Source organism: Echiichthys vipera (assembly GCF_963691815.1).
Source record: "Echiichthys vipera genome assembly, chromosome: 15".
In the NCBI taxonomy this organism is placed as follows: Eukaryota; Metazoa; Chordata; class Actinopteri; order Perciformes; family Trachinidae; genus Echiichthys; species Echiichthys vipera.
The window spans coordinates 19947347-19962298 of record NC_139840.1 but is presented as its reverse complement, the minus strand read 5'-3'; the positions used below and the strand labels follow the sequence as shown (position 1 = coordinate 19962298).

At 37.2% G+C, this 14952-nt stretch overlaps 1 protein-coding gene across 2 annotated transcripts; it reads right to left on the bottom strand.

Moving 5' to 3' along the window:
• Nucleotides 1-4425: 4425 nt before the first annotated feature.
• On the bottom strand, nucleotides 4426-13738 carry LOC310957314 (nucleolin-like). Of its 2 annotated transcripts, XM_083927816.1 has the most exons (17): nucleotides 13644-13738; nucleotides 12540-12615; nucleotides 12374-12436; nucleotides 12163-12300; nucleotides 11718-11798; nucleotides 10879-11016; nucleotides 10203-10274; nucleotides 9988-10111; nucleotides 9714-9871; nucleotides 9306-9435; nucleotides 8389-8543; nucleotides 8136-8265; nucleotides 7917-8050; nucleotides 6381-6507; nucleotides 6091-6266; nucleotides 5890-5988; nucleotides 4426-4795 (listed from the first exon to the last, which is right to left on the bottom strand). In XM_083927816.1, the coding sequence occupies exons 1-17, from the start codon at nucleotides 13656-13658 to the stop codon at nucleotides 4734-4736; spliced, it is 1878 nt and encodes a 625-aa protein (XP_083783942.1). In that variant the 5' UTR covers nucleotides 13659-13738; the 3' UTR covers nucleotides 4426-4733. The 2 variants fall into 2 exon arrangements, with proteins under 2 accessions (XP_083783942.1, XP_083783941.1); XM_083927815.1 differs by having other exon boundaries at nucleotides 5890-6266.
• Nucleotides 13739-14952: the final 1214 nt, after the last annotated feature.

Here is a 14952-nt window from a genome sequence, read left to right as displayed (position 1 = left end):
AAAGATGTCGCAACTTCAATCCAAGTCAAGGGCGTGAAAGGATTCATTTTTTTACGACTTTTGAAGCAAAACAAAAGCCCAAACGGAGAAAGGACGTCGGTAATTCATTTACTTTGTTATATAAGCCGGCGTTCGTCACTGGAGATAAACAGAAGAAGTGGAATGTGACTGAACAGTGATTAGAGGAAATCTACATGGTAAATAATGAGAGAAACATCTTCATTGTTGTTTTCCTTTACCATACTTGATAGTGTCAAGTTTCAGAGTTCAAAAGTATCTTTATTGATCCTTACTAGGAAATTGGTTTGCAGCCAAGATTCATACAAAAAACACCAACACGCTGACTGAACAGCAAACAACAGGACAAGATAGTTTACAGAGGGATTTAGAATCAAGTACAAGTAGCAAACTCAGAAGTTTGTGTAAACGAGCAATTTCAGCAAATAATCAATGTATGCAATCTACAGACAGCAGTTAAATACAATCGACCGGTTAACATGTGAATGTCAGCAGAAACCAAGGAAACCTGGGTTTTCCTGGAACAGCAGCTGAGAATCACCTGATTTTGACCTGATATTATTGATTTTATTATTAGAGTGGATTCAAAGGTTTGATCTGTGGGATTTTAACCATCTGAGCCTCACAAAACACAAACCCGTCATCTGACTGACAACTCTATTGACATAAAGAAAATATGTGACAGATGAAGTGCGATAAAAGGTTAAGCAATGATCCAGTGCAGGACAGGATAAAATGCATGGAAACCTTTGCACCATGCACACAGAATTACTTTCAATATCAGTCACACCTCCAGCCATGCAGGACCTGACCTCTCAGCGAGCACCGTCATGTGTCAGGATGTTTTCTAGTCAACATTTCTTGGATTCATGACTTAACATCACTCCGGATTAATCATTTCAATACTTCGGATTAAACGTACCACACAAACCACATCTACTTTGACAAATATAAAAGTGTAAAGACAGGAGCTAAACTTTTCCTCCATGACACTAAAACCATCCTCACTACGAAGGCCGGTGGCAGCGGCAGCATCACGCAGTGCTTCTCCAGGAGGCAACATAAGACAGTAAAACAAATGCAGCAAGAATAAAGAGAAATCCTGTTGGAAACGGCTGCAGCAGTCTGCAAGCCAACTGGGACTTTGGATAAGATTTATTTTCCAGCCGGACAAAGACTCCAAACATAAAGCCAAAGCTACACGGGGCTGGCTTCAAAACAACTATGTTAAAAGTCCAAGAGCAGCCAAAGGAGAGTCCAGATTTCAGTGCAACAAACTGTTGTATTGCAACTTGACAGCACTTTATATATAAACGATTACACATAAGATATTAAAGACACCTAAACTGTAAATACTTAAATCACTCCACTAAATGCTGACTTCTGCAATTAAAGGTTTGCGTTTATTTTACTGAATTTAGATTTGAAGAGATTTTATAATGACAAGAAGCTTTAAAGTTAAATCCCATTTAAACAGAAGAATGTAACTAAGCATATTTACTCAAGGACTGTACTTTAGAAAGAAATGTTTATACTTTGACTCCACTTCATGTATTTGATACAGTTACTAATTATTTTTAACATAAAAAAACAACATTAAAATGCTTTTACTTTTATAACAGAATATTATATAACACTGTGGTGGTGAATGAAGTATTCAGATCATTTAATTACGTAAAAGTAATAATACCGCATTTTATAAATACTTAAGTAGAAAAGTATTAGCATCCAAATAAAAAATAAAGCACCAAAAGCAAAAAGCACTCATGATGCAGAATGACCAGAATGATATATCTATGTAATAAATATATATATTTATATATATATATATATATATATATATATATATATATATATATATATATATATATATATACATATATATTACTGAATTATAATGAGTGATGAATTAATATGTTGATTACTTTTGTTGGTAAAGGCAGAGTTAATTTTAATTACTTTACATCCTGTTGGGTATCTTAACCTTTAACATAATTCATCAGTTGATTTATACCTTGTATTAATAATCGGAATCTGCAAAGTAACTAGATATATCGAATTAATGTAGTGAAGCAAAAAGTACATTATATATATATTATAGAAGTATAAAGTAGCATCAAATAGAAACACTTAAGTACCTCAAGGAGTACAGTAGTTGAGTAAATGTACTTAGTTAAATTCCACCACTATATTTTGCATACTGAGGACTTTTACTTCTGATAGTTTCAGTATATTTTGCTAATGATATTTTACTTAAGTAACTTATTATTTCCTTGTAATGTAGTATTTTAGACTGGAACTCTACTTTTTCCACCACCCACTTCCAAGCTGTAAAACAATAACTCATGAAAGTCAAAGTGTACAGGGTGGCTGTGTTTCATAGACACTGAACAGCCTTTTGTAATCTATTATTGCTGCAGAAACGACGCGTTTCAAATGCGAAAACGTTTCATATCAGAATGAAAAACAAACCGCACAGGGAACACGGAGCCATTTTCAGTCGCACTTTGAATCATTGAATACAAACTCATAAAACTGTTTCCTCTTACTCTCTCCCGACTGTAAACACCGTGGAAATAATGCGCACAAACAACTTACCGACGCCTCTGCTCTTCTCTGTCCGCGCATGAGACGGTTCATCGACAGGTGAGCGCACCGTCGCGTTAAAAAAGGTGTGCTCGCGTGCCCTCTGCAGCCTCGCGACACTGTGGATCCAACATGTGTGTGCGTGTGTATGTGAGCGTGTGTAAGAAGGCACAACAGTGATCCACGCTGCTGCAGCTGCTGAGGCCGGACCGTCCCAAACCGGTCCATTCAGAAAGGAAGTGGGGAAAACAGGATGTGAGGTCACAAGAGGACACCGTGTTTGGTGCTGAATGTCTGAAACAAATGGGGAGAAGAGCAGCAACATGTGGAGGAAACCTCAACACTAGTCTCATTCAACCTGCCAGTAATCATGGGTGCACATCACGTCCCCCACATCATGTCCCACACAACTTCTGAAAAACATGAATTGTCCTCCCCAGTAAAAAAAATACCCTAAATTAACCCAAATTGAACAAATGTACTTCCAGACTTCACATTCTTCACATTTTAGATTCACATCTCAACAGTACTGATTGAAATGGTGGAAAAAAAATATTGTTTGATAAGAATATTTCTGACTCCACTACAATGCAAATGAATGGGAGTTTCTTCCGCAGATGCTGATGATCAGCAGGCTTTAAAAAAAAACCTGTTACATTACACTAGTGCAGGGGCGTCCAATCCTGCTCCTGGAGGGTGCATGTGTTGGGTTTCTCCCTGCTCCAACACACCTGAATCTAACAATTATTAAACCTGTGACTAGTTTCAGCTGCTTGATAACGAGCAGAGCATTAGACTTAGGTGTGTTGGAGCAGGGAGAAACCTAAAATATGCACCCTCCAGGAGCAGGATTGGACACCCCTGCACTAGGGGGAAGATAGGGGAAAAGAATTATTACAGAATATTATAATATTACAGATTCTCCTCCTTGTGGAAAGGAAAACGATAATCCTGTCGTGGCTCAAGGCTCTACCTCCCACCCTTCAACAATGGTGAGAGGGACTAAAGAAAGTTTATGTAATGGAGAAGATAAAGGCAAAACCTGTGAAAATGGACTTGTTTTGGGTTTCGTGGGCCCCTGTCACCTCCCACTTTGGATGGCTGGACAGATGAACAAGTAACAGCGGGTTGTGAGAAGCTATTCTTGTCGTTTTGTGTGGAACACCTGTCCAACGTAGTTTATTCTAGGTTTCATTTTGTGGGATGTTTGATTGGGTAATAGATCTTGACCAGGGTTTATATATTTGCCGAGAGACTAATTGTTCAGTTGTTTTTGTTGTTTGTCCTAAATGTATTGTTCTGTTGTGTTTATATGCATAACTTTAAATAAAGAATGTTTAAAGAGAAAAAAGAGGCTTCATATTTTGATATTCATCCATATCAGTTGCATAAAGTAGTCCCGTGCACGTGGAGAAAAGGAAGATGGTGAGAAAAACTGGGGTGAGTGGACATTAGACACTTAAAATTATGATTTACTAATATAACAGTTAAGTAAGCAGTGATATGCGCTGTTGGCTGTTTAGGACAAATAAACAAGAACGTTAAGCACAGTAAATTATTCCATGTGCCGTATTCTAGGAAGTTGCATGGTATGAGCTGCATAAGGGCCCCCCGAATCCTGACATCTGACCTGCACCCCTGCCAGTAATGCAACATTTATTAAGATATTGGTTGAAGAATCTGGCATGTTTCGCTGTGAGGCTGTTGTTTCAGGTCAGTGGTGGAGAAGAAATACTCTGCTGAGGTTTCAGTTAAGTCGTTGGATATCCTTTTTAGGGTTTTCATCACAGGTGTTACAACAGGACTCAAAGACAGCTGGTGTGGGTTTTAAAATATATTTCATCTTCACATCAGGATTTAGTTTTTCACATAAAACTGCAGGCTACAGATCAGGTTGGGTTTTCATTAATGTTTTCATAATAGATATGAGATGCATGGTTTGAGGTAAAAAGAAACATTTTTAAAAAGACTTAAATTACAAGATGTTCAACAACCAGGAAGGGCTAACATTTACACATGTTCATCCCAACACGTTCAACATAACTCAGAGTCTTGTGCATGTTTTCAGGTTTGTTTGGGGTTTTAGTTTTAAAAGGAAGAAACATCTCAATATCACTTTCCCCAGCAACTTAGGCTGCATTTTCCACTTCTTTACCAGCATCCTGTGGGGTGCCAGCTCCACTCCCTTTACCTGGTAAAAAGAAAAAGAAATCCGTTTTACTTTTAGTCAAAAGTCATCAAACCAAACCACTTCAAATAAAATTCCCAGATAAAACCAGTGGCTGAAGAAGTATTCAGATCTTGTGCTTAGGGAGGGGAATCGAAAACCGGTTCCACTTCCAAAACGGTAACAAACCAGAATCGTATAACTCCAAGCTCATCAATTTCTTTTGTCAATGACAGCTATGCATTTTAAACAGTGATCAGGATTAGTACACTTTTTTCAATGTCAAATTCAAGCACTTTCAAACTTTTCCAGCACCTTTTAGCTGTGGTAAATTAATGAGAATGATTACTTCACTTTTTTTTAAAGCATATTAAAAGAGATGGTATTATGCTATAAACAACTAAAATTGTTTTATGTAACAATAAAAGATAAGAAATTTAATGAGATTCCTATTCTAAATATATATACATATATATATATTTATTTATATGTTATGAAAGAAATGTGGATTCAATTTCAAGCATTTTCCAGTACTTTATACAAAATTCAAGTACTTTTCAAACCTTGAAAACACAACATTAAAATTGAAGCATTTTCGAGGATTTCAAGCACCCGTACGAACCCTGAATTATGTCAAACTCATGTGTCTACGCTGCTGGAAACTCCCAACAAGAAGTCACGGCGGAGAGAAAGTGACGGTCCATAGCGTGGCGTTATAATAACATAGGCACCACGCGGGCAGGCGCAGCAGATTTTTTTCTTTCAATAACCTGAAAACCTAAATGTTTTCTATGATGACTGTTTATTAAAGCTGGATTCACTGATTTTGTTTTTAGGCCACTTGTGGGCAGCACAACAATCTGCAAATACTCGGCTATGATAAGTAGATGCTAATTCTGTCTGTATGCTCTTTGGTTCTGTGAAGGAAGCATAACGTGGGTTTGTCAGAGCAGCTGCCTGCCGAGAGCTCAGTTGAGGTTGCAACCCCTTTCACATTAGTAGTGGCCATTGAATCCACTGTTAACATAAAAACATTGATTGGTGCAGCTTGAAATTTACACTGAAAAAAATACATCGACAGTGAGACTTTGCTACGGCAGGTTAAACTCAAGTGTTACCTCCTTTGCTGCGTTTGCGTTTACGCCGACCTTTGCCAGACTCCGGCCCCGCAGGCTGTCCACCAGGTGCCAGAGGTGGTTTGGCGGGGCCTTCTGAACCTTTTCCGCCATTGGATTTTGCAGGAGGTGGTTTGGCGGGGCCTTCTGAACCTTTTACATCCTTGGATTTTGCAGGAGGTGGTTTGGCGGGGCCTTCTGAACCTTTTCCGCCCTTGGATTTTGCAGGAGGTGGTATGGCGGGGCCTTCTTGACTGTTTACGCCCTTGGATTCTTTTGCATAAGCCAGTGCCACTTTGCTGCCGTCTATCTCGCAGTCCTCCATGGCTTCTTTGACAGCTTTGCAGATGACTTTGCTCTCAAATTCCACAAAACCAAACCTAAGAAAAAATGTAATGTAAGACAAGTCTGTGTAAAGCAGACCTCCATAACAATAACAGAGATAAACATTGATTACAATTAGGACAATAAAATGATATCTTTAGGCTACCCACCTTTTTGAAACTCCTGTCACTTTATCGACAGTGACTCTTGCACTGAGGGCCCCATCAAACACACTTTTAAGAGTCTCTGCAGTCGTCTTCTCTGCGAGGTCCATCACAAACAGTGTTTTTGATGGGACTAAATAACGGGGAGAAACACAATTGTGTTACCATTTTCATTCATTCATTTCCTTTCACTGTTTTGACCAATACATACTACCTCAAATACAGTATGCCAAAAACACCCGGATGTTCTACTGCATCTGGCCAGATTTTGCAGTGTGCAAGCCGGCCTGCTTTTATGGCCCACAATTCTCTGTGCAGCATATATGAGATAGACGGTCAAAGTTCAAGGTGCAATGTTACAAAGAAGTAGTGTGTCCCAATAGTATACATACTACATATAATAGTACGTAATTTGTAAAAGGTAGCTGTAGTACACCCTAAAAGTAAAAAGAGAAAGTGTGTGATTTGGAACTCTGGTTTCTTGTTGTACTGAAGAGGAAACTGCGCCTGTGAAGGTAACAACTGTAAAGTATGACCACTAGATGGCTCTATAAGATGTTTGGAAGAAGAAAGGATAAAGAAATATTGAGAACATAAGAAAGCATGGATGTAGAGACACCACAACAGAGAATGCTTTGATTAAACTTGTTTTTGATAAAGTTTATGCATTTTCTGAATGTGTCCAAAGCCTGGGACAGGAGGAGGAAACTGACGTATGAGAGAAAAACATGAAAAAAAACTCCTGTGTTTATGCTCATGTATTGTGTTGTTTTGTTATTTATGGGGTCAGGTCTGTGAATCTGCAAATATCCTATTCTACTTTATTTTTATTTATTTGGGTATTTTATTTGTATCTTTTATTTTTATATTTATAAGCTTAATTTTTAGATCAATTGTATTCCTAATGTCTTCTTTATCCCTTTTGAAAGTTAGTTATAAGGTGAGGAGGACGTCCTCACCATAGTCAGACAAGTTTCGGCTGTACTCCAGCCTCAGAGCTGCTGTTTTCTTCCAGGTATGACATGTTTTAGGAAACCGTCAGCTAAGAAAAGGTAAGAGAACATCCTTGCCATATAACTAACTTGTCTGACTAGAAGAAACTTTAACTTTCAAAGCTTTATTTTTAGTTGTTGTGGATGTATGCTCTGGCACAACGGAAGGCTTAGTTTTTGTTTTATATACTTAGGTGTCTGTATAATCCTATATGGGATGGGTCATGGAAACATGACCAGACAGGAAAAATAAAAATCCATTCATTTATACATACAGCACCAGACCACATGCTTCAGAACAACAACAAGATAAGGAGTGAAATCTATTTCTTCATTGAGTCCTGGCTAAAAAAAAACATCTCTGCAACAATCATTTCAGTCCATCACCACCGCAGATGTTCATATTGACGGTTTCTAGGCCTTCAACCATAGGGCTGTCTGGATTGCTGTTATGCACTTTATAAAAGTGCTAGCTAATATCAATTTGAGCCAATCAGACGACAGATAACACCTACATGAAAAAAAATACGACATGAACTATCCCAAGTACCTTTTGTGTGGTCCGACTCTTCTTGCCCTTTGCCGAATTGTACCTGGACCACCCTTTTGTTGAGCTTAAGGTTTTGGGACGACTGCAAGGCCTTTTCAGCCTCTTCCACCGTTGCAAACGTGACAAACGCGAACCTGCAGAGGGTTACAGACGTTACTTAGAGAATGCTCAAATATTTCTTTATTGGATAAAAAGAGAGCATGTCTACATGTACTTTACCCTCTTGTTGTGCCTTGGATTTTAGGAATGTTGACACTAACAGCTTTCTGAAATATTTTCTTGAGGCTTTTTTCGTTCACATTAAAAGGCAATTTGCTCACAAATAATGTGTTATTGGGAGGAGCTGCAGCTGTGAGGAAGAAGAGAGACTTTGTCAACCCAGATTTCATTGATTGATAATAGTTGAATAATGTATTAACTATAGTGTCACATCAGTTATTAACAGTACATTTCTAAATGTACACAGATTTACCTTTTTTTGTGTTGCCTTCGTCGTCATTAGCTTTGGGTTTTTTCCCGACACAGCTCACAACCAGAACCCGGCCTTGCATCTTGACCTCTTGTCTTTGTTTTTGTTTTAGTACTTTTGTAGTAATAGCTTTACTTTTAAACTCCACAAAGGCAATGCTGTTGAAAAATAAAGTTTTATTCAGTACAAATTACAAATATCCAATAAATGCATATTTTTGTTTTTAAATAACCATCATAACCATTGCATTACTAAACAGAGGTGGGAATCAGAATAATTCTCGATACGACTCTATCAAAATACACAATACGCTTAATACAGCGATTATGTGATAAATGAAGTATTGCAAAACAATCGTTGACAATACATCACAACATCTGTAAGAAAAAATACCTCTAAAAAGATAAGAATTATGTACTTATTCAGTGCTTTGTGGTGTCAGTTTCTGATAACTGAGTGAAACTATGTACAACAGAGTTCATAGAGTCTAAGGTTAGTACCTCTTCTACACTCACACACACTCACACACACTCACACACACTCACTGCAGCTTTCCCATATCTACGTGTGCCATCATTCCCATGTAAAATGGCCGTTTAATGGAAAGAATCTGAGCTTGCAAAGCATAACCAGCTTGTTTTATGTAAACCTGTCTGTTCAAGATGAACAAGGTGTCTATGCACGTTCGTTGTGTTGCCCGTGTACTTTACTGTCATGAGAAAGAAGAAACGGGACTCTCTTTAGAGCTCCTGCCTGTTTTAATAAAGATATTGACATTTGGCGCCAACGTATCAATAACATACGACAAGAGGAGGCAATATGATGTATTGCTATAAGGATATTTTGTATCACTTCTAATATTGAATATAATCAATAATGCATGCTTTGTTGTATACTATGGAAGTTTTTTAAACTCTCACCCTTCCTTTGGGGCCTCAGCTCCACCCGGAAACCTAACGCTGACGCCCTTAGGGAAGATTTTCAGAATGTCTTCTTTTGTTGCGTTGTAGGGGACGTTCTTCAGATACAAACATCTGTCATCTTTGGCTGCTACACACAGAAGAGCACTCAAGTCAGACACTGTATCCTTATCAACCGTCTTGGACTCTGCAATCCAAAACCTGCCTCGCTGACACTGTTGTGAGCTCGGAGAACTGAATGCATGCAGATTTTGTGTAATGTTTATATCTGTATGTTCCTATGGGTTTATCTGTATGTGACTCCTGTGTTTAAAACACACAAGCACTACCTCTGCACCTGTATCTGAAAATGTCAAGTAATCTAGAATTTAAATAAATGTGTAATAAAACAATTAGATGTTAAGTTACCTTTTTTCTCCGCCGCTGAAGCTTTCACCTTCACTGTGTCCTTATTTTTGACCTTTGCTTTGGCGATCTTCATCGGCTTATCATGCATCATTTCTCCATTTAACGTCAAGCCTTTGGTCAGGTCCATCTCTGAGGCCAAATCTATAAATGCATGTTTTCTACAACAGAAATGCATGACGTTTTACATTACGTATTTTAGGTTGTAGAATATAAATTCTAACTGTAAGAAACAAGGACCTGAGAGTAAAAGTGTACGTTAAAGCAGCAAACTCACCTGGATCGGTCTAATCTGATGTCTTGAACCAGGAGACTTTGTTTCATGAAGAAATTTGCTAATGAATCTTTGACCTCATCAAATGTTTTAGAGTTGTTCAGGTTGCCAACAAAAAGACAAAAACCTGCAACAAAAGAAGAAAAACATATGAGTAAGAACATCAGGCACCTTACAGAACAAAACATATGGTGATCCGTCTTATTTTGAGTTCATACCATCGTTGATAAGCTTAGTTTTCTTTGGTGGGGAGGTCTCAGCAGCAGCAGCAGCCTTCCGTTTCCCTTTTACTGAAACCATTAAAACATGTTAGAACACAGACTCACCTGTCGTTCAGTCATTATTGTACTTAAGAACTATTTTTTACAAATTTAAGTTATCATAATACCTCTACCACATTGATCTTGTCTCAAAAATCAGGTACATACTCACATAAGCCTCACATGTTAAAGAAAATGTTTACTGAAGCATTTACAGTGATTCTTAAGCAAAGTTGATCAACATTACTTGTGTCAGTCCAAAGATTTTTCAGAAGTTTCAATAAATAATCCAAGAGGTGAAAGCTTTTACTAGTTTTAAAGTTTGGGGGTTAAAATTAGGGTCTTGGACTTGATAGTGTCCAAAGGTTGCCAGTGTGAAAGACTTGTTTTCCCCAAGTACATTTTGGTAAAAAACATTGAAAATCACAGCACATACTGCAGATTTTTTAATAAATATTCAGAGTTTAACATTTTAAGTGTGTTGCTTAAGTGCCACAAGGAGGAGACACATCCACATTACACATCATTTGGGACCAAACACCCCTGTTCTAGTGAGTAGAGACCAAAACAAAGAAACCTCGGAAACAGCTGTTTTATCAGGTACTACTCATTGTTAACGCTTAAACATCCTTACCAGGTGTATTTGTGAGAATTGCCTCTTCACATCCATTGGTTTCCTTTTCAACATTATTGCTGTCTCCCACCTCATTCTTCTCTTCCCAGGTTAAAGTAACTGTGGCTGTGCTTCCAGCGATGATGTCCATCTGAGATTCTAAAAAAGAGGCTCCGTTAAAGCAGTTCTGACCTTTCTTGCATGTCTCACAACGCTTCCCTCCAAAGTCCCACGCTCTTCCCCCTGCCTGACCTTTTGGCGCTCCCTCCTCCCCCGACACGTGAGAGAAATGCTGAGTTCCAGTGCCATGGGAATTCTGAAGTTTCGGACCTCCAACTAGGTAAAGTGCACTGCTGATTGTCAAAGATGAACCTCCTACTAGCGAATTTGAAGATCGATCTCCCCCGAATTTGCTAGTAGGAGGTTGGATGTCTGAAACTTTGGACTTCCCATGGCACTGGAACGCAGCATGAGCACGGACTGAATAAAACGATTGGTCAGACTTTTATCAGAAATATATGAGAATTTAATATTTTTGATTTTCAACACCTTCTTTCACGTTGTAGTGTGCCATACACTTATTATTACATTTTAAGATTACAAAAGAAAAGTGGAATAAAGCTAGAAAGAAAAAATAGCTTTAATGGCACTGGTCAGAATTTCAGTAAAGCAACATGTCCACCCAACGGTCCGGTTCAGTTACATTTGTAACACATTACAACGGTTATTTTTACGTCTCCATTTTCAAAAGTTATGGATGGTACAAATACAAAAAGTTACGTACGGTTCTAAGGGTACCATACCAAAAGTGTCTGATGGAAACAGCTTAAATTTGAGAGGTGTCTTCGTATTTTCAGTACCTTCAGATTCCTGTGTCTCTATTTTCACCTTCGTCTCTGGATTCTCACTGGGAGCATCCTCTGTGGAGTCAACTGCATCAGCTGACGAGGTGATGAAACAGACAAAAACAGTTATGATTAGATTTAAACACTGAAAACCAGTCATGACCGAGAGTGCGTGTTTCTCACATAAGATTTTAAGGTGGGGTAATACTTTAAAACTTAACAACTTGTGGTCTCAACACATAGTTAAAACTAAGACTAACATAACATTTAATTAGGAAATGGCTGAGTTATTCATTACAGTATTAAAGACATGTTGTAATTCAGCAAGTATAGAGTGAACATTTTAGCTGCAACTATAATGATTAATATGTTTCAGTGGAGACAAAAAAAACATCTTCCTTTTCTGGAAAAAAATAAATATGATGCAACAGTAACTTTTTATTCTTGTAAACATCCTTACCACTTTCTAGCATCTGATCACTGTCACTGTTTATCTTTTCTGGAGCATCCCCCTCTTCTTCCTCATTCTTCTTGTCCCAGGATACACTCACAGTGGTTGAACTTCCTTTAACTTCAATCACAGCGTCCATCTGGGAACCTAAAATTGCAGCGTTGTTACTGGCACAGCTCAGAATTTTAATCAGACATCGTGTGTGACGCCTTCGCAGTACCTTGTTCATCGTGGGTTTCCTTTGGAGCGTCCTCCTCTGTTCCCACATGCTCACTCTGTCCTTCTGAAATGATCACATGTTGCATGATTTAATGTTATTGTCAACATTCAGTCCAGACGGTCAGTATTTTTATTAGGCTATTTGTTGTTTAAAAGAAATTACTTGCCAGTTTTAACATCGCCCTCTGCTTCTACAACTTCACTGGTGACAACTTTGCTTCGTCTTGTACTACTTCTTTTAGCCTGAAAGGAACAAACGCGTTCAAAAACAATTCAGACCATGCTGCATGTTCTTATGAGCAGAGCTACAACCGCAACTTATCACCTGATTTTATGATTTATCATGTCAGCTAACATTATAAAATGGAAAAAATCACATAAAAAGTGACATGAAAAACTAGACTGAATGTCCAAAACCCCCAAAATATTCTAATTAATAATACATTTATGTGATGAAGCACTTTGGACAGACAACGTCGCAAAGTGTTTTACATGATACAATTGTTAAAATAAGACCCAAACAGTAAAATGAGCAAGCAAAAAATAAATACAACTGAAATTAAAATGTATTAATTATAAATAATTACTTTATAGCAAATAGAAAGAGCAAATCACTGCGAGTCTGGTATAGTCACTTGATACATAACTGAAACATTTCATTGCTTATCAAAAGTGATGTCGACTTTAACTTCTATCAATCAGCTAATCGATTCGTCGAACAATGTTTCAGCTCTTTTTAAGAGTTAAATGCAATGATTTTACTATAAGTAGCAATTTAAAAATGGTCCAGTTATATGTTAACACTTGAAACACTGTTATGAATTATCATTAACATTATTACAATCACATAACAAGTTACATGTGACTGAACGTCATAAACCCCCAAAATATTCTAATTCTACTTTAACATATTGCAAAAAAGCCCAAGTCTGGTATGCTTTTTAAAGTTATGTGGATTTTTACTTCTATCAATCAACTAATCGATTGATCGACCAATGTTTAAGCTCTATTTGAGAGTTTAATACAATAATTTTACTTTAAGTGCACACTTAAAAACAAACGGACAGGTGGTCCAGCTATAAGTTAACACTTGAAACAGTGTTTGTAGGTATAAACTATGGTTTCTCGTGATTATTATCACTAGCTAAAACACTGTTAGCTAGTCAGTTTGTAACTTTATTTAAAAGACTAAACACGGATATCTTAAACCAAACTACTAATCTAAATATACTATTAAACTTAATATAAATGTAATATAACGTCATTCTTACGTCTGTCTTTGCCATATTTAGTGTTACAACAACACAGGATCACAGGCTGGTAAAGCTAACCGCTAAAAACACACGCGTGTTAAAGAACATCCAACGTGGGATCGTTTTTTAAAAACACGTACTGCGCATGCGCGGTGTGTAACTACGGGTGCTCGCAGGGATATCTGTATTTTTATGCGATTCGACAAAAATAACTTTCGGAATCTCCTCGGCGCAAACACACACACACACACACACACACACACCTCTTCAGTGTATATGGACTTCACTGCTGTGACATGAGCACACACTGGGTGAGTACTGGGTAGCGTTGGTTGATGTAAAGAGATACAATATGTATTTGGGAGTGTTTTCCCAAGTAAATAACACCTCAAATGTCATTTTCTGACAGCTAAGTAGCCAATTAGCTAACTGATAACATGCGCACACACACACGAGATACTCCGAAAATACGAGGGTAAACAAAAGGTTCTTAATGGTGCTGCAAATCCTTCAACACTTGAATTTTAGTGTGGTGTTTTCAAGATTTGAAAAGTGCTTTGGAATTTGAATAAAGTGCTTGAAATTGCTCGATATGTGTTGTTATAGAGGATATTATACACAAAGAAAATAAGATCTGCATGTTTGAGAGACTGGAAACAGCATTTTCTGACATTTTTGCATTAAAAATGACTTTTGAAGGTTAACAGATGATCAAAATAGTTGGTGATTACATTTCTGTCGAGTTAGTTTTCCTTTCATTTGTCGTTCTCCTGTAGAAAGCTGTCTCAATGCATCGTATGGGTTGTTTATAGGACAATAACATCTCATTTAATGTGATGAACAAGTGCTATATTCAGTATACTGAGCGTCGTATTGTATATAAATATGTAGTTACCACAGATGTGTGAAACATGTTAGAAAAAAAGGGGAAAAACCAGAAATCGTCACAGAAAATAACCAAAATTTCCCAAAATATAAATGATAATTAGATACATGAGTGACCAACATTTGCTGAACAGAAAAGCATGTTTGAAAAGGAGTGGGAAGAAGTTTGCTCTTGTATAATCCCACCCCTTCAATATAACTCATTATAATTAATCCTCCTTATTCATAATTATTATTAACATTTTTCATTTATTATTACTTGTTATATTTTTTATCCAAATATATATTTTTCTATAAATAAAATATGAATTATATGCCCATATGTAATATATACTATAATAACTGTAGTATAATGTATAGTATAGTATATATAATTACTATAATAATTGCCTAAAAAATAAATACAAAACCAACAAACTAAATAAATAAACAATTAACACCG